Source organism: Trachemys scripta, chromosome 4 (assembly GCF_013100865.1).
Source record: "Trachemys scripta elegans isolate TJP31775 chromosome 4, CAS_Tse_1.0, whole genome shotgun sequence".
Classification (NCBI taxonomy): Eukaryota; Metazoa; Chordata; order Testudines; family Emydidae; genus Trachemys; species Trachemys scripta.
The window spans coordinates 70,729,053-70,755,242 of record NC_048301.1 but is presented as its reverse complement, the minus strand read 5'-3'; the positions used below and the strand labels follow the sequence as shown (position 1 = coordinate 70,755,242).

General features: G+C 46.5%; 3 protein-coding genes across 9 annotated transcripts in view; 1 reads left to right on the top strand and 2 right to left on the bottom strand.

Annotated features, from left to right (window-relative positions):
• The window catches only part of CELF1 (CUGBP Elav-like family member 1), a 91,760-nt gene extending 91,361 nt beyond the window's left edge, over positions 1–399 (bottom strand). For 4 of the 5 annotated variants that reach the window (XM_034769420.1, XM_034769421.1, XM_034769422.1 and 1 more), the window contains exon 1: positions 253–399. In XM_034769420.1, coding sequence (XP_034625311.1) covers positions 253–398 — 146 coding nt within the window. In that variant the 5' untranslated portion in view covers position 399. The remainder of the gene's footprint in view (positions 1–252) is intronic. The other variant, XM_034769424.1, reaches the window with a different exon arrangement.
• A 90-nt stretch (positions 400–489) lies between these two features.
• Positions 490–10,218, top strand: PTPMT1 (protein tyrosine phosphatase mitochondrial 1). The gene is made up of 4 exons (XM_034769438.1): positions 490–808; positions 913–993; positions 5,693–5,884; positions 9,968–10,218. Exons 1-4 carry the CDS (start codon positions 638–640, stop codon positions 10,157–10,159), a joined length of 636 nt encoding a protein of 211 aa, XP_034625329.1. The 5' UTR covers positions 490–637; the 3' UTR covers positions 10,160–10,218.
• Positions 10,219–10,513: 295 nt separating this feature from the next.
• Positions 10,514–26,188, bottom strand: KBTBD4 (kelch repeat and BTB domain containing 4). 3 transcript variants are annotated; one of them, XM_034769418.1, is made up of 4 exons: positions 26,077–26,188; positions 21,596–22,216; positions 12,805–12,911; positions 10,514–12,203 (listed from the first exon to the last, which is right to left on the bottom strand). In XM_034769418.1, the coding sequence occupies exons 1-4, from the start codon at positions 26,093–26,095 to the stop codon at positions 11,343–11,345; spliced, it is 1,608 nt and encodes a 535-aa protein (XP_034625309.1). In that variant the 5' UTR covers positions 26,096–26,188; the 3' UTR covers positions 10,514–11,342. The 3 variants fall into 3 exon arrangements, with proteins under 3 accessions (XP_034625309.1, XP_034625308.1, XP_034625310.1); XM_034769417.1 differs by lacking the exon at positions 26,077–26,188 and adding an exon at positions 25,534–25,601; XM_034769419.1 differs by lacking the exon at positions 26,077–26,188 and adding an exon at positions 25,409–25,517.
• Between the last annotated feature and the right edge of the window lie 2 nt (positions 26,189–26,190).

Below are 26,190 nucleotides of genomic sequence, written 5' to 3'. Positions count from 1 at the left end.
GAGACTCCGGAACAGCAGGCAAGCGGGGACCGACTCTCGCCAAGAGCCCTTTCAGGGGAGCGAGCGAGCGAGTCCCCACCCGCCCCACGGGCAGAGACAGAGCGGGGGAAGCACCAGGCCGGGGACCAGCCGAGCAGGTGGCTCCCTATGGGGAGGGGACCAGAGAGGCCCGGGCCCGTGATGGCCCCTAGCCAGGGACTCAAGGGAGGGGGAGGCCGGTCCCGTTAACCGGGATGGGCGGGTCTCACTCACCGTTGGCTCCGCACTGTCCTTGCCCGGCCCGGGCACCTCCTGGCGGCCGCCGCCCTCACCTGCCCCGGGGATCCGCCCGCGCCCCTCTCCGCTCCCTCCGCCTCAGGCCGGCTTCGCAAGATGGCGGCGCTTCCGGGAGAGACCATGGAGGGCCCGGGGGCAGTGAGACAGGGGAAGGCGCAAGCTCCAAGGCCCCTCCCGCGTAGTGAGTCCGTCCGGCTCCCACCGACTCCCCTTCGCCCGCGCGGTGAGCCCGTCCGCCCCCAGCTCCCACTCCCAGTGAGCCCGTCCGCGCGCCCTCGCCGCCCACCCGCCTAGTGAACTCGCCCGCCTCCTTTCACCCCTCACCGCCGAGCAAACCAGCCGGCCCCCTGCGGCTGCGAGGATGGGGGTGGCGGTCGCGCTGGGCTCCGGGGCCGCCCGGCTCTTCTTCTACCCGTCGCTGCTCTACACCCTGGTGCGGGAGCGGCTGCCCGGCTCCCAGCGGCCCTGGTTTCACCGCATCGACCGGGCCGTGCTGCTGGGGGCGCTGCCGCTGCGGGCACGGAGCCGCAGGGTAACGGAGCACAGGGCGGGGGGCGGCGGTCCGGGCGGGGGGCGGCGCGGGCTCTCACCCGCCTGCCCGCACCCAGCCGGCTCTGACTCTGTCTTCCCCCGCAGCTGGTGGAAGAGGAGAACGTGCGCGGGGTGCTCACCCTGAACGAGGAGTATGAGACCCGCTTCCTCTGCTGCTCCGCCCAGGTGAGCCGGAGACTGGGCCTGCCCCGCACGTGCGGGGCCCTCCGCTCCTCTGGGTCGCAGGGCGGTGTGAGCGGTTGGGTGGGGAGCGTCCCCGTCCCAGTCCCCGGCAAGGCTGCGGTGTGGCTGTCACGAGCCCCTGCACTTCTCCGCCCTGCCAGCGGGGTGGGTAACTTCTCTCTCCGCGGGCAGAGTGGCCTGGACCATTGACAGGCTCCAGACTTTCAGCCCAGGAAGAGCCGTTACTCCCCTGAAGGGAGACGCTCCCTGTTCTAATCCCCCTAATGCTTTCCAAACCTCTACTCGGCGTGCAAAGTTTGAGCGCTTTAACACGATTTCTGCTTGAACAGAGCTAAATGCTATATCCTAAAATGTTTGCGGGGGGAAGTTTGGTTTGTGGAAAGGGAGTATTCAGCCCAGCCCTTCATTTAACACAAGAATAATAAATTAATTTAGTGCTGGAAAGAGCCACGTCTAGTATAAATCCACTGAGGAGGCGGATAGAGGTTAGAGAGGTGTTTGGTCTCATGGCCTGTTTACTTTTGTGTCTCTTGTGAGAATGTGTAGAAGCCGGCCAGTTAGCAGCTACTGTAGCGGTGACATCTGTCCGACAGAAACTGTACTCATCTGGCCATCATTTATTATGGGTGTGCAGTCAGTGTGCTTGGAGCTGTACAACACACAGTCCCTGCAGCCTATTAGAGAAGACAGTTCAATCTTTCATATTACCTGGTGAGATGAAGATCAAATTTCAAACCATTATGGACAATTCTAACTATTGAGTTCTGTACTTCTCTGGTGAGTGGACTTTGATGGACTTTGTTCACTAGTGACCTGGGCCAGATTTGAAACTATCTGTGAAAGGCTGTTTATGCCCTGGCCAATCCCTAGAGGTATCCAAACCTGCCGCATTACTGAAGCTCCAGAGAACCGCTGAAGCACAGTTACAACCAAGTATTTCTGACAATAGCAAGCAACATTAGTTTCATAACATCAGATGCTGAAAGCGACTGACAGTTGAAGTTAGAAGCCCTGGAGTAACATCATGCATGATTGGCGAATATGGAATAAGCAGGGTAGTTCCTGCTGTAGAAATAGAAATGTATGAGTTAAGGGCTGTCTGATCTGCTTTCTTGTCGGAAAGCAGCCAGTGTCAGATGCCTCTGAGGAAGGAATAACACTACCCCTCAGCATGTATTTTTGCCATACTGTACCACAGGGGAAATCTTTTTCTGCCCTGTCTGGTTGGGACTAGTTCCCACCCTAAATAATGAGGGAGTTGAAAGTCCTGTAACATCCTTTGTAGTGTCTCTTGAAACAATATATTTAATACTTAAGTGGAATGTACAAAGCAGTTTCCTACTGTGATCTCTTGCTGCAATAAATTCCAGAATACATAGCACCATAGTTCTACCCTCTTAGAGTGAATTAAGACTTGATTTCTTCACCCAGAAACTGACAGTCAACATTCAGTTTAACAACATAATAAAAAAAATGGTAGTGAGGAGGAAGAGAGCAGCAACATTGGAGGAGACAGAAGTTGAGGAGTATTCTACATTTCATTAAAATTTCTTCACGGATTGTAGTATTGTTGCCCTAACTTCAGAGGGCACCTCTTGTTCTCAGATGGAGAGCCCAATTGGCTTTCTCTGTACCACTTAATGTATTAACCTCTCCTCTTACCCAGTACGTCCATTCTTATGTTCTAGATAAGACCAATGGTCCATTTAGCCTAGTATCCTGTCTCTGACTGTGGCCAGTGCGAGATGCTTCAGAGGGAATGGACAGAACAGGGCAATTTCGAGTGATACTCTCATCCAGTCCCATCTTCTGGCAGTTGGAGGCTGAGGGACTCCTGGGGCCTGGTAGCTATTGATGTACCTATCCTTTATGAACTTATTTAAATCTTTTTTGCACTCAGTTATACTCTTGGCCTTCATAATATCCCATAACAACGAGTTTCACAGGCTGTGTATTTTGCGAAGTACTTCTTTATGTTTTGTTGTAAACCTGCTGCCTATTCATTTCATCTGGTGACCACTAGTTCTTGTGTTATTTGAAGTGCTAAATAACACTTTCCTATTTGCTTTCTTCATAGTGTTCAGGATTTTATAGAGCTCTATCATATCCTCCCTCTGTCATCTCTTTTCTAAACTGAACAGTTCTAGTCTGTTTAATCTCTCCTCATATGGAAGCTGTTCTATACTCCTAATCATTTATGTTGCCCTTCTCTGCACCGTTTCCAATTCTAATTTATCTTTTTTTGAGATGAGGTGACCAGAACTGCATGAAGTACTCAAGATGTGGGCTTACAATGCATTTATAGAGGGGCATTGTGATATTTTCAATCTTATTTTCTATCCTTTTCCTGATATAGCTTAACATTGTTAGCTTTTTTTAACTGGTGCTGAACATTGAGCAGATGTTTTCAGAGAACTATCCACAATGACTCCAAGATCTTTCTTGAGTGGTAACAGCTAATTTAGACCCCATTATTTTGTGTGTATAGTTGGGATTATTTTTTCCAATGTGCATTGTTTGGCATTTATCATTGAATTTCATTTGCCATTTTATCATCCAGTCACCCAGTTTAATTAAACCCTTTTGTAGCTCTTCACGGTCATCTTTGGACTTAACTAGCTTGAGTAATTTTGCATCGTCTTCAGATTTTGCTACCTCACTGTTCACCCTCTCTTCCAGCTCATTTATGCATATCTTGAACAGCACAAGTCCTGGTACAAATTCTTAAAGGAACCTGCTACTTACCTCTGTCCACTGTGAAAACTCATAATTTGTTCCTATCCTTTGATGCCTATCTTAAATGGTTACTGATCCATGAAAGGACCTACCATCTTAGCCCATGATTGCTTACTTTGCTCAAGAGCCGTTGGTGAGGGATTTTGTCAAAGGCTTTCTGAAAGTCTAAAGCACACAATATCAACTGGATCACCTTTGTCCATGTGCTTGAAGACTCCCTCAAGAATTCTAATACATTGGTGAGGCATGATTTCTCTTTACAACGTGTTGACTCTTCCCCGACGTACCAGGTGTCAGATAATTTTGTTCTTGATTATAGTTTCAACCAATTCGTAAGTGTACTGAAGTTATGCTTATCGGTCTGTAATTGCCAGGATTGCCTTTAGAGCCCTTTTTAAAAATAGGCATTATATTAACTACCCTCCAGTCATCTGGAACAGAGGATGATTTAAGCAATAGGTTATATACCATAGTTAGTAATTCTGCAATTTCATATTTGAATTCCTTCAGAACTCTTGGGTGAATACTATCTGGTCCCGGTGACTCATTACTGTTTAATTTATCAATTTGTTCCAAATTGTCTATTGACTCCTCAATCTGGGACATTTCCCAACACATGAGCCATTCTTTTTAGGTGACAAATCTGAGAATCTCACCATATCCTCTGCAATGAAGACTGATGCAAAGAATTCATGTATCTTCTCTTCAACAACCTTGTTTTCACTTAGTGCTCCTTCAACATCTCAATCGTCCAGAGGCTCCACTGACTATTTGGTAGGCTTCCTGTTTCTGATAGACTTTAAAAAAAAATGCTGTTAGTTTTTGTGTCCTTAGCTAGTTGCTTTTCTAATTCTTGCTTGGCCTGCCTTATTACGTTTTTACACTTGACTTGGCAGAGTTTATGCTCCTTTCTATTTTCACCTGTAGGATCTGACTTTCAATTTTTAAAGGATGCCTTTTTGCCTCTAACTTCTTATTTTACTGTGCTGTTTAGCCATCATGGCACTATTTTTTTGTCCTCTTACCTGCTTGGTTTGGGTTGTTGTTGTTGTTGGGGGATGGGGAGATGCATTTAGTTTGAGCCTCTATTATGGTATTTTTAAAATGTCTCCATGCAGTCTGCAGGCATTTCATTCTTGTGACTGTTCTTTTTAATTTCCATTCAACTAGCTTCCTCATTTTTGTGTAGTTTCCCTTTTTGAAGTTAAATACTGCAGTGGTGGGTTTCTTTGGCATTTTTTCTCCTACGAGGATATTAAACTTAAACATATTCTGGTTGCTATTACTGAGCTGTTCAGCTATATTCACCTCTTGGCCCAGATCCTGTGCTTTGCTTAGGACTAAATCCAAGATGCAGTCATTTAGTGTGTCTAGAAATTTTATCTCTGCATCCCTTCCTGAGGTGACATATACCCAGTCAATATGAGGCTAGTTGAAATCCCCATTATTGCATTTTCTGTCTGAGCATTTCACAATCACCATCACCATCCTGATCAGGTGGTCAATCGTATCTTCCTACTGCTACACCTATTATTCAAGCATGACATTTCTATCCATACAGATTCTGTGCTATAGTTTAATTCATTTAAGATTTTTATTTTGACTGTTTCACATATTAGTCCCACTCTCCCACCATCATGACCTACTCTCTGATTCCTATATATTTTGTACCACAGTATTACCACATCCCATTGATTAGAATCATGGGAATGGAAGGGATCTTGAGGGGTCTTCTGGTCCAGTCCCCTGCACTCAAGGCAGGATTAAGTATTATCTAGACCATCCTTGACAGGTGTGTCACCAAGTTTCCATAATGCTTATTATATCAATATTCTCATTCAGTACTGGGCACTCTAGTTCACCTAGCTTAGTATTTAGACTTCTAGCATCTGTATGTAAGCACTTGTACATTGTGACTGATTCAGTCCTTCTGTGTTCATTACAGGAGTGGGAGGCAATGGGAGTAGAGCAGCTGCGTCTCAGCACAGTGGACCTGACTGGAGTTCCCACATTGGAAAACCTGCAGAGAGGTGTTGAATTTGTACTGAAGCATCGGGAGTGTGGGAACAGTGTCTATGTGCACTGCAAGGCAGGACGCTCCCGCAGTGCCACCATGGTGGCAGCATATTTAATTCAGGTTAGAAGGCTTCTGTACTTAAAGAGGGCACATTTATACCCCAGGTTCCCTGGATAGGCAAACTATTGCTGAGATAAGGGGCTATCTCCTCAACAAGTTGCTTCCATTCAATAAATTCAGCTGAGTGGATGATAGGGGAAGCTGCTGCTGTATGGGCAACAGGGTACTCCTGGTGGAATTATGCACCAAAAAATTAAAAATTATTTAACAAAAAATAAAATTTCTGCACACTATTTTAAAATTCTTCCAAATTCTGCATATTTTATTTGTCAAAATAACACAATATAATCACTCCAGTTTCAATTATTTTGGGTCATTTATTTCAAAATACCTGTCAGCAAGTATGTCTGTAACAATACAGACAACAAAAAAGATTCAGGACATGTTTTTTGACAAATAGATTCCTTACTAGGCATATTAATACAGACCTTTGAGTAATAATGCATTTAAACTACAATACAGAACCATATTTCCCACACCCCTCAGAAGCAGAGCAAAGGCTTGGGGGAGTCAGGGGTAACAGAGGAGCTGAGGGAGAGGGAAGTAAATTGCTGGGAAGGAGCCTGGGTGTGAACTTGGAGGGCTGTTGGTTTTGGGTGGGAAAAGTATGGAACAGGTTTTAGGGTGGGGGTAGGGAGGGATTGTTAGAAAGCTTCCCCTATGCAGACCCTGACTGACCTCTAGTCTCTCCCAGTCAGGCACATGTGCCCCTGTCCCCATGTGTCTCTGTGCCCTCACCCAGCCACTCTGTACCTATGGAGCTCTGCACTCCTCCCCTGTCCCCATGTGTCTCTGTGCCGCCACTCTGTCCCTATGGAGCTCTGCACCCCTCCCCTGTCCCCCTGTGTCCACACCTCCCACCCTCCCCCCACCAGTGGCCCTGTGTCTCCATTCACAGGGCTAGCTTTAGGCCAATTTGGCTGAATGGGGGGGCAGTCAGGAAGGAGCTGGATGGGGCAGTGGGGGGGCAGTCAGGGGACAGGGAAGGGGGGTGGATAGGGCAGGAGTCGGGGGTGTGTGTGTGTCAAGAACTTTAGGTAGGGTTAGCATGCATCTGGATACATTATGCAATGTATGTAATATAATTTTATTATTTATATGGTTATGGAAAGTAAATAATACATGGAAGAAATGAAAGGTGTGTTTTTACTTTTTTTTTTTTGTCATCGCTGTCGGGGCCCTGCACTTCCTAAAGCCAGCCCTGCCCATTCAGCCCCTGAACTGGTCTGTCCTCCCCACTAGCCCTTAGGAGCCCCTCTCTGACCTACGGGCCCTGTCTCCTAACTTGTCCTGACAAGTATCAGGGGGTAGCCGTGTTAGTCTGTATCTACAAAAACAACAAGGAGTCTGGTGGCACCTTAAAGACTAACAGATTTATTTGGGCATAAGCTTTCGTGAGTAAAAACCTCACTTCTTCGGATGCATCGAAAGCTTATGCCCAAATAAATCTGTTAGTCTTTAAGGTGCCACCAGACTCCTTGTTGTTTTTGTCCTGACAAGTGCTTTGAAGGCAGCTCTCTCCTTGGCTGCAGGGAGTTACAACTTTGTTCTATTGCTACAGTACCCTCTGGTGGGCGAAAGGCGAACTGCAGCAACATTTTGGCAGACTTTTTTTCTGCGTGAAAAATTAGAACTCTGCAGGGGCTCATTAAATATGCGTGCACACAGTAGCGCAGAATTCCCCGGGGAATAACAAGGAGTCTGCTCAGTGTCAGGCATGTTAAGAACTAATTTCAAATGTTATGGTTGTACTGAGTCTAGGCTGCATAGCCACTTGAGGAGAGGGAACGTTAGAGAGCGTGGCTAGATTCCAGGCTCATTGTGGATGAGCTGTTTGCCAGACCCTCCCTCTGCTCGTGTTGAGGGGGCAGGTAAGGCTGATCACCTAAAACTGCTAAATGAACTGGAACATGGGCTTCCTTTGATATTCCACTTCTTATCTCTATGCACATTGACACTAGTATGGGAATAGATCTCCTAGGGTTCTCAATTTCACCTGCCCTGACACCACTGATAAATCACTACTTGCTGGAAGTAAAGTACTAGTGCATGTCACAATGTGGTTTCCATCTGAAGTAGTCTAGCTTGCTTGGCACTCTCCTGTACAGTTATGCCTCTGGCTGCTCAGCTGTCTCCCCAGAGATGGGCAATGGAAGCTGAACGGGTGATGTTTCTTGACTTCATGTGCAAGTGGACTGCAATTAAATGTGTGAAGCAGCTGTCACATTTAATTTCCTAGATTATTCTGACATTCTGTGGCTACTAGGTAGAGGGCCTAGGCCAGGGGCAGGCAAACATTTTGGCCTGAGGGCCACATCGGGTTTCTGAAACTGTATGGAGGGCCAGTTAAGGGAGGCTGTGCCTCCCCAAACAGCCAGGTGTGGCCCATCTGACCCCACCTGCTTCTCACCCCCTGCCAGGACTTCTGCCACATCCACCCCTCCCTCTCCCATCACCTGCTGCCCTATCCAACCTCCCCTCTCCTTCCTGACTGCCCCTTAGGGACCCCTGCCCCTATTCAATCCCCCTGGTTGCTGCCCTCTGACTACCCCATCCCTTAGCCACTCACCTGCCCTCTATCCAAACCCCCTGCCCCCCACCACGCTGCCTGGAGCACCGGTGGCAGGCAGTGCTACAGCCGCACCGCCCAGAGCACCAGGACGGGCAGCTCTGCCGCCTGGCTGGAGCTAGCCACACCACCATGCAGTACAGAGCACCGGGTCAGGCCACTGCTCTGCAGTTGCGCTGCCTGGCAAGAGCTTGTAGCCCTTGCCGCCCAGAGTATTGTACTGGCGGTGCCGTGAGTTGAGGCTGTAGGGGAGGGGCCAGGAGCATCCCACGGGCTAGCCTCGCCTCTCGGGCCAGTAGCTCACATGCCGGGCAGGAGGGTCCCGCAGGCTGTAGTTTGCCTACCTCTGGCCTAGTCCGTACTCCTTGCTTTAATAAATCCTGATTGGCACTGCTTCCCTTAGCCCCGCCCATGAGCAATGAAGAGTGACTCATTGTGAGTGAGCAGCTAACCAGCTGAAGAAATTGGAACTCTCAGGGGGCAAGAAAGGGACCTTGCAGGGCTCAGGCTGATGGGAAGCTTAGTCTAACTAATAATTGCACAATTTAATTGTTTCTTTAAATGCAAAATAAAATGCAGCATCAAGGGTAAGAACAAACTCAAGACGGAATAAAGTTGAAGTTCCCACAAACTGAGGCAGATTCATAACAGCATAAACTGATATTGAAAATATCAGTGCAACTCTGGAACCCTTTGGCATTTCTACATTTGTGCAGGAATCCCTAATTACTGCATTCATTAGTGTTTGCTTGAGCAGTGGAGGGAAGCAAGAGCAGAGTCAGTCTTTCACCTGTATTAGGAAAGCATATCAGGTAAAGTACAGCTGCTGTGTCGGTCCAGGGGCTCTGTTATGATTAGGGCAGGAGAAGCTGTCCACAAAAGCATGCAAATTTGGTGAGACAGGGCTAGGCCCTACCAAATGCATGGACTGTGAAATCTGGTCTTTTGTGTGCTTTTACCTTATACTATACAGATTTCATAGGGGAGACAGTGTTTTTCAAATTGGGGGTCCTGACCCAAAAGGGAGTGGGGGGGGGTGTTTACAGTATTGCCACTCTTACTTCTGTGCTGCTTTCAGAGCTGGCCAGCAGCAGTGCAACCCTCCCTAAAATAACCTTCTGACCCCTCCCCCCCGCAACTCCTTTTTGGGTCAGGACTCCTACAATTACAACACTGTGAAATTTCAGATTTAAATAGCTGAAATAATGAAATGTACAATTTTTAAAATCTTATGACTGTGAAATAGACCAAAATGGACCTTTGGTAGGGCATGGAGCCTCAGGTAATCATTTGCACCCCTCTATTTGAGGGAGTGTCCTCTCAGGAGCTCCTAGTGAGAGCTGGATGTCTCACTGAGGTAGGCAGGAGATAATATTCAGTACAAGGAGGGGTAAAGTGAGCCACTTTCCTTGACCACCTAAACTAGGCTCTGGAAGTAGCTAGCCCCTCCAGAAACCTGTGTTGACCCATCTTTAGAGAGGATGGATTTTCATTCAGGATTTCTGCCTTTCCAGCTGTACCAGTGGAGCCCTCAGGAAGCAATAGAAGCCATTGCCAGGATCCGTCCTCACATCCTTGTTCGCCCCAGGCAGGTCCAGGTCCTGGAAAGATTTCACAGGAATGTGATTGCTGAGGCAGCCGCAGAGTCTCAGCAAGAGCTACCAGAAACCCTCCATCAGCTCCCCACAACAAGCACAAGTTCCTAGTGCACTAATAAGGAACGGATGGCTGCACAACCAATAAAGAACTTTTCAGGCGCACAATAGCAATGGGAAGCTTGGTTTTTTTCTTAACAGCTTCTGGCATCGTGTCCTTACACATACAATACGTGACCCTAGGGTTGCCAACTTTCTAACCAAACAAAACTGACCACCCTTGCCCTTTCCCTTTGCCAAGGACCCGCCCTGCTCACTCTCCCCCACCCTCCCTCATTTTCAGCAAGCCGGGGAGGGCCCCTTTTCGAGCAGGTGTTCTGGTTGAAAACATCAGTGCCATTATTGCAGGGGATAAAGGGGTATCCAACTTCTTGCATTAATACCACCAGCAAAAAAGAAACCATATCTTTGTCCCACCAGACACTTTTATTCAGGCTCTCACCTAAAGGGCTACAGTGCCAGCAGGGAAGGGTGTGAGAAAATGAACTTTAGTTTCATCTTTAACCATCGTACAGCTCTGTCATATAATGTCAGCAGGCTGGGAGCTCCAGTACTGGGGCTAGAAACCAGCATTGGCACAATAGTATTGTAAGGATAGTTTTCCTCTTTCTGCTAGGTGGCAAAGTAGCAGCAAGTCCATCTCCCCTACGTTAGGGCAGAGCATAACCAAGTCAGGGACTTGGACCCACCTCTAAATTTTTATAGTACAGTCCATTTTAGTCAGTGCCTCTGGCCTGAAGCCAGTCCTGTAGCCTTAGCAAGAAACATTCATATTGGAGCCCCATTTCAAACTGCATAGAGCTTTTTTAGGGAGTGTACAGGGTGGCCATTCCCTGTGACTAGTGATGGCAGCAGCACATGCAGCCTCCTGGGCTATTACATTAAAAGGCTGTGACAAAAAAGTTTAGCTGCTCATGCTAGGGCCTGCTGGTGGTGAATAGTTCTAGGCCTAAGAAGCCTATCTGCTGCAATTTGAACTTGAAACACAGCTTCACATCAGAGGATCATAGTAACACTATTTAGTCTATCTGGGATTTAAGATGCTGTAAGTCAACTTAGAGAGTGTACTGAAAGGGAAAACAGCCTCACATCCAGGAGGCTCATACTGCCTGCAAGGAGGGCTAAAGAGGAGGGGGCACTCTATGGTGCTGTGAGCTGGTCTTGTTGGGGCAAGTGCTAAGGAAACTGGGTGCCTCTAAGCTGCTCTACAGAATGTTCATGTGGGCTTGTCACCTCAAGCCAGCACAAACTGCAGGTTAGTGAGCAGCACCTTGATGCCACTGGTGACAGTCACCACAGAGGTGGCTGGGTTGAGTTTGAAGGTGTTGGCATCTCCCTTTTTGTAACGATCCCGAAAGACATAGATGCTGCCGTTACAACTGGCAATTTTCCAGAGGGATGGTACTGAGCTCCAGGCATCTGGCAGACAGAGTCGGGTGAAGCTATCCAGGAGGGGATTATAGCACAGCAACGAGTCCCCCTCAGCCACAATGAACACTAGGTCTTTATGCACAGCAGCATGCATGTGCCCTGCAAAAGGCAATACATAAGGTTTCACGTGGCACTTCTCTGTATTGGTGTCGTAGCACTGAATGAGCCGGGAGGGCTTAGTGAAGAAGTCCAGATCATTCTCCTCCCCACCCAACAGGTAAATGATACCATTGAGGTTGGCACCTGCAGCCCCAGAGACAGCAACTTCCAGCTGGCTGGTCTCTGTCCACACATTGTCTTGCACTCTGTAGTATATGACAGCATTGGAGAGTGTGTCCTGCAACGTCTTGCCTCCCAGTGAGTATATAGCATCCTTGCTGGGCACGGAGACAAGGGTGTGTTGGAGCCGGTCACGGGGCAGAGGAGCACACCATTCCCAGTCTACGGTGGCATTGTTACATTTCCACATGCGTCGTGGAATGGAGCCCCCTACGACATACAGGTCACTGCCATGCTTGCAAGCTGCAGTGATCTGATGGCACAGGCTATTCTGGCCACTCACACTGATTGAGTCATCATCAGCACAGTGCAGAGACACAGCAAGTGAGTGCGTACGCGATGACTCCTTCCCGATCAGGTAGATGTGAACGTTCTCCCCAATCTCCTGAGAGAAAAGGAATTTTTGTCAGAATCCAGGTAGGAATTGTCACAACACACATGCCAGCAGCATTCAAAGCTCCATTCCCTTTAGGGAGTTTTGGGGCCCAGTAGCTCTGTGTTAAGTCATCTCAGCCTCACTTGACTATAAGGTCTCAGGCTCCTACATCCTCCACACCCTGTGCCTTCAAGCCTTGTCTAGGCACCTTTTATTCCTGACCTGGTAAAATGAGCAGTGCCCTGCATCTGAATCTACATGGTCAGGCTTCAGTTCAGTTAACGGCAAGGAAATGCTCAGGGAGCAGAATTATAGTCATGGGAATGCCAACCATTAGGCTTTCTAAACTGGCCCTTGACCTGTGTACTTTGGGAACACCAGGCTAATACCACTGATTAGTTAAACCCTATTGGCAAGAGCAGCCTCGAGGCTGAGGCCATTGACAGTACCTGGGGTTTTCTACCTGTGGGTGTGCATTTCTGGTATTGAAGCCACAGCTTTTTCAAACACTAGGAGGTCACAAATGAGGGCAGGAGCCCTTCCTCTGTGAATAGGGAACCAGAGCAGTATGATAACTGCATTAACTGCAGGGCACAGGGGCCATCCATACCTTTAGACTGGATCGCAGCACCTCCGAGAAGCTTGCCCGCTCCTCTTTGTTGAAGTTGATCCAGGTTTCTATGGCAACTGTTGGATTCTCTGAACATGGAACACCATCTGTAGTTTCAGAGACAAAAGAATTTACAATAAATTGACATGTTATTCTCAAGGCGTGAGCTGAACAACCAGCCTTTTCCTCATAACCTCTTCCCTCCATGAGGACACCAACAAACCCTAGCTTGAGCAAGAGTGAGGCTGAGGTTTATAAAACCTGGCTAGTATGGCCAGCAGGAGCAACTAGGCACCTGTATCAAGTCTATCTGGTTCAACATCAGGAGACACGGCTTCCTGGGTGACACAGCAAATGTTCTATTTGAGGGGTCCGTATACCATAAGTCAAAGTCAGGGAGCTAATGTCACAGATCTTAGCAAACACCCTTCATGGGCACTCACTAGGACTTCTGAGAGAGGAATCCAAGCTTCTGTGCTCTGGATCCCATTAAGCTTCTGGAGCCCCAGCAGTCTGCATCAGTGGTTCTTCCCTGGGTCCCTCTGGCCCTTTTCCTGGGCACTGATTCTCAGTCTGCTAGCCCTTCTTGGAGATGGAGCTCCTCAGGACATTTGCCATACGCCTCCAGGACCAGTGCTTACCCCCAAGATACTCCAGGTACTTAAACATGTCCCTTTCCCATACCACCACCCCAAAGGCATGAAGCTTCTGGTTTACAGTTTAACTCGCAGGGGCACGCAGCAGTTGTGAAGCAGTGAACACACTCACACACTCTGCACAGAGTCTAACACCTTTTATGCTCTATTATACTTAATCAAATAAAGAACAAGTCAGTAGAGATCACACAAAACAACAAATATCTTAAACACCTCAGTCCCTCACTTTTAGCTCACCCTTCCCTTGGGAGTCCTTAGGGATCATCAATGTCCAGGCAGTCAGGGAATCTCCTGCCTCACACAAGTTGTTATGTGGTGGGTGGTCTCTCCCTCATGGACTGGAGAAAAATGTCCCTCTGAGCAGAAAAACTTCTGCACTTTTTAAAACCCATGTCAGCTTCTCCGTATGAGCACAAACCCCTGCCAGGTTACTTGCCCATTGCTAAATCAATTCTTCTGGGCAGGGACCACTTTGGTCTAGAGCAGGGGTCGGCAACGTTCAGCACGTGGCTCGCTAGGGTAAGCACTCTGGCGGGCCGGGCCAGTTTTATTTACCTGCTGACGCGGCAGGTTCGGCCGATAGCGGCCCCCACTGGCCGCGGTTCGCCGTCCCGGGCCAATGGGGGCGGCGAGAAGCGGCGCAGGCGAGCGATGTGCTGGCTGCAGCTTCTCGCCGCCCCCATTGGCCCGGGACGGCGAACCGCGGCCAGTGGGGGCCGCGATCGGCCGAACCTGCCGCGTCAGCGGGTAAATAAAACTGGCCCGGCCCGCCAGGGTGCTTACCCTGGCGAGCCGTGTGCCGAACGTTGCCGACCCCTGACCTAGCACAACTCCAATGGTTCTCCTTGCAACATAACACACACAGGCACGCACACACTTTCCATGCAAAGTACATATATTTGTNTTAAGGCCAAAAGCTAACAGCCTATATATCAGGGGTCGGCAATGTTCGGCACACGGCTCGTCAGGGTAAGCACCCTGGCGGGCCGGGCCAGTTTTATTTACCTGCTGACGCGGCAGGTTTGGCTGATCGCGGCCCCCACTGGCTGCGGTTCGCCATACCGGGCCAATGGGGGCGGCGAGAAGCTGCAGCCAGCACATCGCTCGCCTGCGCCGCTTCTCGCCGCCCCCATTGGCCCGGGACGGCGAACCGCGGCCAGTGGGGACCGCGATCGGCCGAACCTGCCGCGTCAGCAGGTAAATAAAACTGGCCCGGCCCGCCAGAGTGCTTACCCTAGCGAGCCACGTGCCGAATGTTGCCGACCCCTGCTCTAGAGTGAATAGATTTTCAATGATTGGGAACTTAGCATCAACTACTCTTTATTGTTATTCTTTTGCCACCAGTCTTTGGAATCTCAATCCAACATGGAAGCAAACAGACCACAGAGAAGGCAAAAGGCTGCACATTCAAAATGGAGTCTGCAGCTTGACACAAACATGTAGGGTGCATAGTCTCACAAAGAATTTATAAACTGTACAGATATATACCCAACTCATAACACCCTATGCCTGCATCACAGAGTCAGTGGGGGGTGGGAGACATTGCACCATGATGCTCAGAGAGGAACAAACATCTTCTCACTTAGGCAGTGAGGTTTGGACCTATGGGTCTTTTAGATCTCTTGCTGCTCCTAGAAGCCCAACTAACAGCACCAGCAACACTTTTCCTCAGTCTGCACTTAGCCAGACAACTATGATCCTTCTTCTCAGATCTGGACCTTCACCTTTGTTACATACAGGCAGGATTGCTGCAACATGCTCTTCTTGAAGCTTGCCTACTGGTGCCGAACCACAATACACCTGTACTTAATAGGCTGCACCGGTTTTCTATTTGCTTCCATGTACAGTATTAATCCTTGGTTAAGTCATAAACCCTTGTATCTTTAGTAAATTGCCAACAGCGTGCTAGGTGATTGTATATAGTTTCAGATATGACTGTCTGAGAGATCATCGCTCCCCCTATGTGGAATCCTCTCTAGACTCAGCTTTGATTGTGTGAGGCATGACATTCCTTCTGAAGGTTCCTTGACTGTGAAATCTGCTTCCTCTGGGCCTGACAGAGCCCCAAGTTAGTTTGCATTCAGTGCATTAGACAAGACCCACCTGTTTGCTCATAATGAGGGAGTTTATTCTGTTTAGGGTTGATCCATTATTACTGGGATTGTCTAAATCACTGGCTGTAGCAACCAACACACAAGTTAAATGTATGGTTTTATTCTGGAAATGTGTCCAATAGCCTAGCAATGGACAAGTTTTATAAATAAAACATCATCTGCATTATATTTGTTTTAATGCTGATTACTAATGCTTACTTATTTTCCTCAGGCTTCCACTAACTGGGTTGTAGTACAGGGAGTGCTTAAGCTAACATAGTGCTTCTGCCTAACCACACTATGGGTTTATTTCCGATTGGGGCCCATTTTACAGGCCTACCTGGGTAACACAATTGCACAAGGGGAAAAAACCCACCACAGGAGCCTTTAAACAAAACAATCAAACCAACCTAATCTGGGACCACAAACATTAAAATGCCATAATCCTAATCCTATGGTTATTGCATGGTGTCACTAAAGGTCAGAGTTTAAGTGCCTTAACTGTTTTTTTCTTACCTTAACATGTTCGGATTTCTTTTAAGTGTAACCTTAACTCTGAATTTCCTGGGTTTATAATCATAGAATCATAGACTTTAAGGTCAGAAGGGACCATTATGATCGTCTAGTCTGACCTCCTGCACAACGCAGGCCACAGAATCTCACCCACCCACTCCTGCATCAAACCCTAACCTATGTCTGAGCTATTGAAGTCCTCAAATTGTGGTTTAAAGACTTCAAGGTGCAGAGAATCCTCCACCAAGTGACCCGTGACCCACGCTACAGAGGAAGGCGAAAAACCCCCAGGACCTCTGCCAATCTGCCCTGGAAGAAAATTCCTTTCCGACCCCAAATATGGCGATCAGCTAAACACTGAGCATGTGGGCAAGACTCACCAGCCAGAAACCCAGGAAAGAATTCTCTGTAGTAACTTAGATCCCACCCCATCTAACATCCCATCACAGGCCATTGGGCATATTTACCGCAAATAGTCAAAGATCAATTAATTGCCAAAATTAGGCTATCCCATCACACCATCCCCTCAATAAACTTATCAAGCTTAGTCTTGAAGCCAGATATTTCTTTTGCCCCCACGGCTCCCCTTGGAAGACTGTTCCAGAACTTCACTCCTCTGATGGTTAGAAACCTTCATCTAATTTCAAGTCTAAACTTCCTGATGGCCAGTTTATATCCATTTGTTCTTGTGTCCACATTAGTACTGAGCTTAAATAATTCCTCTCCCTCCCTGGTATTTATCCCTCGGATATATTTATAGAGAGCAATCATATCTCCCCTCAGCCTTTTTTTGGTTAGGCTAAACAAGCCAAGCTCCTTGCATAAGACAGGTTTTCCTTCCTCAGATCATCCTAGTAGCCCTTCTCTGTACCTGTTCCATTTCAAATTCATCCTTCTTAAACATGGGAGACGAGAACTGCACACAGTAATCCATCCACATGAGGTCTCACCAGTGCCTTGTATAATGGTGCCTAACACCTCCTTAGCTCTACTGGAAATGCCTCGCCTGGTGCATCCCAAGACTGCATTATCTTTTTTCACAGCCATATCACATTGGTGGCTCATAGTCATCCTATGATCAATCAATACTCCGAGGTCCTTCTCCTCCTCTGTTACTTCCAACTGATGCGTCCCCAGCTTATACAAAAAATTCGTGCTATTAATCCCTAAATGCATGACTTTGCACTATTCACTATTAAATTTCATCCTATTACTATTACTCCATGTATGATATCCTGGGCCTTTTCTGTATTGGCAATACTTCCCAGCTTTGTATCATCCGCAAACTTTATTAGCACATTCCCACTTTTTGTGCCAAGGTCAGTAATAAAAAGATTATATAAGATTGGTCCCAAAACCGATCCGAGGAACTCCACTAGTAACCTCTCTCCAGCCTGACAGTTCACCTTTCAGTATGATCAGTTGTAGTCTTCCCTTTAACCAGTTCCTTATCCATTTTTCAATTTTCATACTGATCGCCATCTTTTCCAATTTAGCTAATAATTCCCCATGTGGAACCATATCAAATGCCTTACTGAAATCGAGGTAAATTAGATCCACTGCATTTCCTTTGTCTAAAAGATCTGTTACCTTCTCAAAGAAGGAGATCAAGTTGGTTTGGCATGATCTAGCTTTTGTAAAACCATGTTGTATTTTGTCCCAATTACCATTGACCTCAATGTCCTTATCTACCTTCTCCTTCAAAATTTTTTCCAAGACCTTGCATACTACAGATGTCAAACGAACAGGCCGGTAGTTACCCGGATCACTTTTTTTTCCTTTCTTAAAAATAGGAACTATATTAGCAATTCTCCAGTCATACAGTACAACCCCTGAGTTTACAGATTCATTAAAAATTCTTGCTAATGGGCTTGCAATTTCATGTGCCAGTTCCTTTAATATTCTTGGATGAAGATTATCGGGGCCCCCCGATTTAGTCCCATGAAGCTGTTAGAGTTTGGCTTCCACCTCAGATGTGGTAATATCTACCCGCATATCCTCATTCCCATTTGTCATCCTACCATTTTCCCTAAGCTCCTCATTAGCCTCATCAAAGACTGAGGCAAAGTATTTGTTTAGATATTGGGCCATGCCTAGATTATCCTCAACTTCCCCCCCCTTCCTCAGTGTTTAGCGGTCCCACTTCTTCTTTCTTTGTTTTTTCTTATTTATATGGCTATAGCACCTTTTACTATTGGTTTTAATTCCCTTTGCAAGGTCCAACTCTATATGGCTTTCGGCCTTTCTCACTTTATCCCTACATGTTCTGACCTCAATAAGGTAGCTTTCCTTGCTGATCCCTCCCATCTTCCACTCCTTGTAGACTTTCTGCTTTTTCTTAATCACCTCTCTGAGATGCTTGCTTATCCAGCTTGGTCTACAACTCCTGCTTATTAATTGTTTCCCCTTTCTTGGGATGCAGATTTCTGACAGTTTCTGCAACTTTGAATTGAAGTAATTCCAGGCCTCCTTCACCTTTAGATCCACAAGTTCTTCAGTCCAATCCACTTCCCTAACTAATTTCCTTAATTTTGTAATGTTAGCCCTTTTGAAATCAAAAACCCTAGTCACAAATCTATTTTTGTTTATCCTTCTATTTAGTTTAAACTGAATTAGCTCATGATGGCTCGAACCAAAATTGTCCCCTGCAACCATTTCTTCTATGAGGTCCTCACTACTCACCAAAACCAAATCTAAAATGGCATCCCCTCTTGTTGGTTCAGCAACTACTTGGTGAAGGAATCCATCAGCTATCGCATTCAGGGAAATCTGAGCCCTATCATTATTATTAGCGCTTGTCTTCCAGTTTATATCTGGGAAGTTAAAGTCTCCCATGATCACACAATTCCCATTAGTATTTACTTAATTAAAAACATTAAAGAGGTCTCTATCCATATCCAAATCAGATCCCGGTGGTCTACAGCACACCCCAAGCACTATCCCAGGGGAGGCTCTAGTAGCTTTCTTCCCCAATGTGATTTTTGCACAGACAGACTCTGTCTTATCCATTTCATCCCTTCTTATTTCTTTACAGTCTACCTCATCATTGATATACAATGCTACTCCACCACCTTTGCCTTTATTTCTGTCTTTCCTAAACAGCACATACCGTTCAATACCTGTACTCCAGTCAGGGCTACTATTCCACCATGTTTCTGTTATCTCTATAATATCTGGTTTGACTTCACATTGGTTTACAGACATCTTAATTTTTGCTGTTTGGCTTCGCTCACATTCTTTACCTGATTAGGCACAGACATTCTACCGCCAGTTTCACCTATTAGACTGGTATCTACACTACCCTTCCTCCTTATGTCCATTCTCCTACCCATGGCTGTATCCTTTCTTACTTTGTTTTCTTCCCTCTCAATGTTAAAATCCAGCGTGGAGATTACCTGGACATCTCCCAACCAAATGCATGTTTTTAGGGTAATTACAAACAAGCTGTACGTTTTTTTGTACCCTTGAGATACTGATATACACTTTCAACCCTAACTCCATCTGAACAGCTTGTCTGTGGATTTCCTAAGTTTTTTTAAATTACAAAGTTTCATACACACCCTAACCTAGAAAATGCTACCATGCGATATTCCTAATGATTTGCAGATATTCAGTATCAATCTTAATTTTTTTTAATTTTAACTTTTATGGATAGATTCACCAGTACCTCCAAAGCAGTGCACAGCTGCCAGTGAGGGTGGGTTCACAGCTGCTTTGCCTCGCTGGAGCAGCACAAAGCACACAAAGCATTCCGGTGAATCTGGCCCTTAATTTGCAGTTGACTTATTGGAGGGCTGCGTTAATTAAAATACTGCTAAGCAGAAAGCACCAGGGTGAGCTCAACCCCCTATTCCCATTATTACTGAATTTTAAGGACTCCCCCATAGTCCTGCCTGAATTACCCTGGCAGTGCTGTCTCAACACATTGTAGAGCCATCAAAGCAGTACCACAGGGAAGCCTTTCAAGCACTGATGCCCAAGCCAGTATGAAGCCATAGAATTTTTAAAGAGCAGTGGCAGATGGGCCAAGCATCTTGACATGTGAGAACTCTTGATATGTGTCTGCTCTCCTTCATACCACTGACTCACTGCAACCAATAGGCTCCACTTGAGTTACCTGTCTAGTGTATACAATCCTAACAATTAGATACAATTGTTTATAACTACATTAAAGTTATACCCTACTTTCTTCAAATATGGCCTATGCATAAAATTTCAATTAATTTTAAGTATATGGAAAGTTTGAAGTGTCTGCATTATTATTCTATTGCTAAGATCATTCAGGACAAAGAAAAGGCAGATTAAGAAATGTAACAAAGGACCACATCTTTAATTAATTTTATCATAAACAAATTAACAGATTTACTTGTAAATACTTTGAAAATTCATTCTGTAGTAGCAGAATGTGCAGTAAAGTTGGGGATGATGTACTGTATTTTTCACACAAACAAGACATTGAAGCCCTGCTTTAAGTGAAAAATGGTACCCAACCTTAATTATGGAGTCGCAACCAGCACCTCCATAATACCAGAAGGAAAAAGACAGTAGGGAGAAAGCATTAAAAGAGAATGAAAGGGCTGGAATTAATCATGGCTCAAATGGCTGAAATACTGGGCACCACCTTTAGATCTTGTTTTCCAAAAAAAGTGAAGTTCGGGTAACTAAGACAGGAGGAAGCCCCTGTAAAAATAGCTCTCGCTAAAAAGATAAGGGAATCCTTGGAAGATGACATATAGACATTAGTGGGACAATACGCATCCCAAGCTGTTAAGGGAGCTAACAAACAGACTTAACGTACCATCGAGTTATTTCTGGAAAAATCCTGCAAACATTCCAAAAATCTGAAGAAAAGCACATACAATTATAGGCTCCCCTACACCCGCTATGTATGTGGCTTGATTACCTACTGAAAGCCCTACAATATGAGTGGAGCAAAGTGTCTTCTATAGGAAACCAATTGATATGACACACCATGTTTGGCGCTTTACAAACAAATCTAGCTCTGAAATGCTTTCTACTGAAATTGACAATTATTTGAGGAAACTCATAATATTATTGAAAATACCACATAGGATGGAAGCGCAACAGTTCACTGAAGGTTCATAAACTACACCCGAGATATCAGTGAGCAGGGACCCCCATAAGGTTTAATGCCAAGCATCCCCTGAAACCTATGAGGTTGGAGGTTGTTACCCTTTCCCCAGGAACTGCTGTGAGATAGACAATATGACCATGTTACCAGCATCTTTTATGTTAATGTAGCTATTGCTCAAAGGGTGGATGCTTCACTGCCAGCTGCAGTTACCAAGGCTTCTTTGAATAAGTTATGCTGGATGGTTTGCTATGGGAAGACTTGCTTTGATCAGCCTCTGAATAAGATAGTTGGGTCCTCTGAATCCCATCCTCCTGGCCTTCTTCAAAGCCACCCTGCTGGTTGTTCAGATAATCCCCACAAACCTCTGAGACAGCCATCCCAAATCTCTCTCCACACCCACATCCTGGCAGGTCTCATAAGCCCCCTGTGCCTACCTGTAAGGATGTCTGTCAGCAGGCGGAGAGGTAGGTGCAGGAACTCCTCTGTATCCTGAAGCTGTGACAAATGTGACTTGGCACAATGCTTTGCAGCTGTGTAGAGCTCCATGTCACTATGTTGATCTGCCAGCCACATAACCTGAAGACAATTTCTCACCTGCACCGTGCGGGCCAGGAAACGGGAGCACTCCTCAAAAAGGGCAGTCAGCTGGTACATATCTGCCACCTCATACGTTTCCTGCAACTCTTCTGCCCGCAGCTTTACAGTCCCATGGTAAATATAGTCCACCAGGAGTTGGAAAACACTCTCGCTAACATCTTGCAGCTCAATCACCTGGTTGTGAGCCTCTTTCAGGTTGGAAGTGAACATGGAACGAAAGAAGCAGCTCTGAGCTGAGAGGACTAGCCGGTGCAGCTGGAATTCTTTGCCTTCCACTGAGATGGTAACATCAGCAAAGAGCTCATCCTCCAGACAGAGCTTCATAATACCCTGAGCTACGCGGCCTGAGTGAGAACGGTCAGTGAAGGTGTAATTCACAAAGTAGTTCTCTTCTGTGGAGGAGCCCCCAGTCTCCTCCGATGAGTCCATGTTGCTGCACAGATCTGACCTCCAGCAATCTGTAAAACAATGGCAGTGAGACTCTCCCCTCAACTAATAAGATCATGCAGCTCAGGATACATGCAACTCCAAAAGCCAAGAGGAGTCAGTGGGTAGCCAAACAAACTGCAACCTAAGTAACATAGCTGCTAGAAACTTCCACCTGATCTGCAGTGCTTCCTTATAAGTGCAGGACATGAGGTAATGTGATTAAAACTGCCACAGCTGTCACTACAGTGGTAGCCTCATGCAACAGTGGAATCCCAATATTCCAATCCCTGGAATTAGCAAACACAATTACCCTTTCATCCCCATCTCAGCATCCTAGTGAAATATAGCAAAAGAGATCTAAGGTATGTAGGGGACATATCCAGCAACCCAAATCATGAATCTCTCCTTTACAACAGAGGAGGCACATGAAAGAAGTTTCAGAATTTATGACTCTAATAAAGTCAGATTCATTCTTCTCACATTGCATACTCCCCACATCCGGTTTGATAACAGGGATTTCTGAAATCAATAAAGCAAGGAAAAGATGGTATTATTAGTGTGGGCAGGTAAGATGCAAACAAGGTTGAGGCATGGTGTGTCGGCAAAGGGAGTCTTCAAACTACCCAGATGAGAAATTTGCCAAGTGCCTGACAGTTGCATTAAATTTGTATGAAGTGCCCTACATCTTCAATATGAGATACAACCTGTAGAGATGACTACTCCCAGGCAACTTGAATCAGATAATCAAGTACTATAGAAAGGCTTCACATTTCAAGCCAGATGGTACCTGCCAGATGTTATGAGCTGTAATCTCCATTAGCAGCAGGGCAAGGTCAAAAGAAGCAATGATGTCTCTTTGGCAGGCATTTCCCCAGGGGCAGGAGGCGAGGTAGGTCTCTGCCACAATGAAGAGCTGCTGCAGAGAGGGTTGGTAGTAGAGTGACCAGACGTCCCAATAAAATCGGGACCGTCCCGATATTTAGGTGTTTGTCCTGCATCCCGACCGATCTTTGGTCAGGACACAATTTGTCCCAATATTTTCTTCCTCTCATCTGGTCAGCCTAGGTGGTAGCTACCTCTTTACCTCACTGGTGATACTATTGTGCAACTGGAGGGTTTTGGCATCAGCAGCAGATGCATCCCAGCAATAGCAGAACATAGACAAGCTTCTTACAATTGGGACTATGCTCACTCAAAATTCATTTTCACCCCTCAGCGAGAGACTAAATTTCTAGCCCTAACTCTAGTGGGCCATAAGGTTAACATTCAATCTTAATCATAGCAGTTATCTCTGCATCATCATTTTTCAGTGATTTCAATAGGATGATTTCATCCAAGAAGTTTGCAATTGCTGTAGTCCTTCGGTTGAAGATATAGGCCCACAATTGTTCAACTCAGTCTGTAATTTGGAAGCATTCCTGGGGGTTCTTTGCTGAAACTAAAACACACACACACACAGCAGTGACCATGAGCAACACTTCCTATCATTTCTGGTTGCCAAGAAGATCCTCTATTCTGGAGAATGATAACCTTGCCTCAGCTATAAGTATCTTTGTTACTTCTCAGCTGGACTACAGCAGCATAACATACCTGGGCATGAAACCATCAATCTCTAACTAGTACAAAACTCAGTACCTCTCCTTGGCAAAACAGGCCACCACAGCTACATCAAACCTGTCCCCTGCTCTCTACACTGTCCTCCCATAGGCAATTTCAAGTCAAATTCAAGGTTTCGTTCCTTATCTTCAAGGCTCTCGACAACCTGAGCCCAGGACATCTAAAAGATCACCTGAAGTGCCAGGATAAGAACGGTGATCGGCAACGTCACTCTTCAGGTACCATGAACTTTTACTGAAAGGGTAACGCTCACTTGTGGTGGAAACAGACCTTTCTCAGACTGTGGAACAAACTTCCATAGGAACTAAGGGCCATCACAAACCTCATCACCTACTCCAAGTATAGAGTCCATTTTTTCAACCTTGCCTTCTCCAATATGAATACAAAGCAGCATGTTCTTATTAAAAAGCTGTACCTACTAAAACAAAACACTGCAATGCACACATAGCTTCCTTTTTGGGGTGAGGATGAGAAAAAGAATGAACTGCATGTGACAGATGCTAATCACGTCATTTAATGCACTGTTGGAAGGTGTTCAATGACTGCAATGATGAAGGTGACTTACTTATATAGAAAATAAAATAGATACCAACAGTCATTTTCCTTTTCTCTTGTCTAAAATAAAGAATCCACCAGGGAAACGACATCTTAGTATACTATTATTAAAAACTACAGTTGAAGCAGAATAAAGGCTGCAAAAACAAGTGCACAAATTCTGATAATGCTAAAGGTGACATTTCCCTCATAACATTAACTTGACCACATGTCATGTGCAGGATTTTTCAAAGATTGGGGAGTTGTATAATCTTCAGATAAAGACTGGTGGTAAAATACACAATGGGAGGATCCACTTTCATGCTTTCTTCTATACCATGTGCTCATGAGCATTATTTCTTAGCATCACTCAGAGACCTCCAATAACAATTTCAATTTCTATCTCCATGGTGATCTAGTTCTGTCTTTTCCGGTGAAGGGCAGTTTGGCTGGGCAGGTCTGGGATCAGTTGGAGTCTGTCTCTCCCACATTTCTTCATGGAGGCCTCAACAATTTAAGCTCATCTTTCTTCCTATATCTTCCCCATGTCTCCCATTCTCTATCACAGTTGACAACACCACTGCCTATATTACTTACATGATCAGGGAGTCATCTTAGGCGCCTCCCTCTCCCACCACTTTTTCCTCGGTCCCAACAGCTAACACACTTTTACAAGCCCTGATTATTTCCCAATTTGATTACTGCAACCTCTTCCTCTTTGGCCTCCCTACTACCCATACCATTGCTCCCTCCAGTGTATCCAAGTTGTGGCGGAGAGATTAAAAAAACTATTAATGATTTTATTGAATTTCATATAAGTATCTAATTATGCAATTAATCCAAGGAAGAGAGGGATGGAACTACCCCCAAGAAGAGGGAAAGAACTGATGAAAAAAGAAACGAAGGAAAAAGTGATGGAAAAGTGGAGTGCTTCACAGGTTGTTTGATGAATATCAAGCATATGAATTCAAATGCAACAGAGCTCTGCTTCTTGTGACAATGGATAATTGATCACATCAGCATATAAAGATTACATCTTTCAAATTGTTTGAGTCTTTTGTATGCCGTACTTCCAAGCCCACCAAATCAATGCTGGTCCCATCCTGGGAGTGCGGAAGGCACTTGAAAAGCAGTCCCCTCCTTGGATCTTTCCTGCTTCCTTTCATCCAGCCCTTCACCACTGACTGAGATTTACCTTCAAGTAAACCCTTGGACAAGACCAGACAGGCTTGCGCTTCGCTCTCCTCTGCTACCCTCCTGTCCCCGCCTCCTACCCCGGGCTTCCCCTGCATGCGCGGCACACTGCCCACAGGCCTGAAATACCAGTCCCAAACCGGCCGCAGGCCGCCCCTCTCCTCAGATCCCGCTCAGAAATCTGCTCCTTCGAGTCCCCCAAGGCACGCGAGTCCAGCCAAACCGGGACGGCCCCCCTCGCACCTCCCGCCAGCCAAAGCCCCCCACCCGCTGGGCCAAACCGCGGCCCCCACAACCCCTTGCCCGCCACCTCGCCCCTTAAGACAGGAAGGCTCCTCCCCCTAGGCGCGGCCCATCCTGGACCCGGAGCCAGCGCCCGCCGCTCTCCACCGAGGATGCTCAGCAGCCCGGGCGAGGTTCTCGGCTACAGCCCTCCCGCCCTGGTGCGCCGCCGCTCCCGCGGTGGGGAAGGACGGTGGCACTAAGGGAAAAACGCCGCGCGGACTTAGCCTGGGAAACGCGCCAGCCCCGCGAGGGTTCCCACCTGCGGCTCTTCCCTTCATGCCGCCGGCCCGGGCCGGAACCTCCCACCAGCCTTCCGGGGAACCTCACAACGGCTGCACCTTCCTTTTCCGCATAGCAACGCGTTCGGAACTTC

Coding starts and splice junctions, on each gene's coding strand:
- KBTBD4 (XM_034769418.1), bottom strand. Junction 12,912..21,595: donor GCTGACAGACATCCTTACAG/GTAGGCACAGGG, acceptor CTGAAACTACAG/ATGGTGTTCCATGTTCAGAG. Junction 12,204..12,804: donor TGCTGCGATCCAGTCTAAAG/GTATGGATGGCC, acceptor CTTTTCTCTCAG/GAGATTGGGGAGAACGTTCA.
- PTPMT1 (XM_034769438.1), top strand. CDS start 638: ATGGGGGTGGCGGTCGCGCTGGGCTCCGGGGCCGCCCGGCTCTTCTTC. Junction 809..912: donor TGCGGGCACGGAGCCGCAGG/GTAACGGAGCAC, acceptor CTTCCCCCGCAG/CTGGTGGAAGAGGAGAACGT. Junction 994..5,692: donor TCCTCTGCTGCTCCGCCCAG/GTGAGCCGGAGA, acceptor TGTTCATTACAG/GAGTGGGAGGCAATGGGAGT.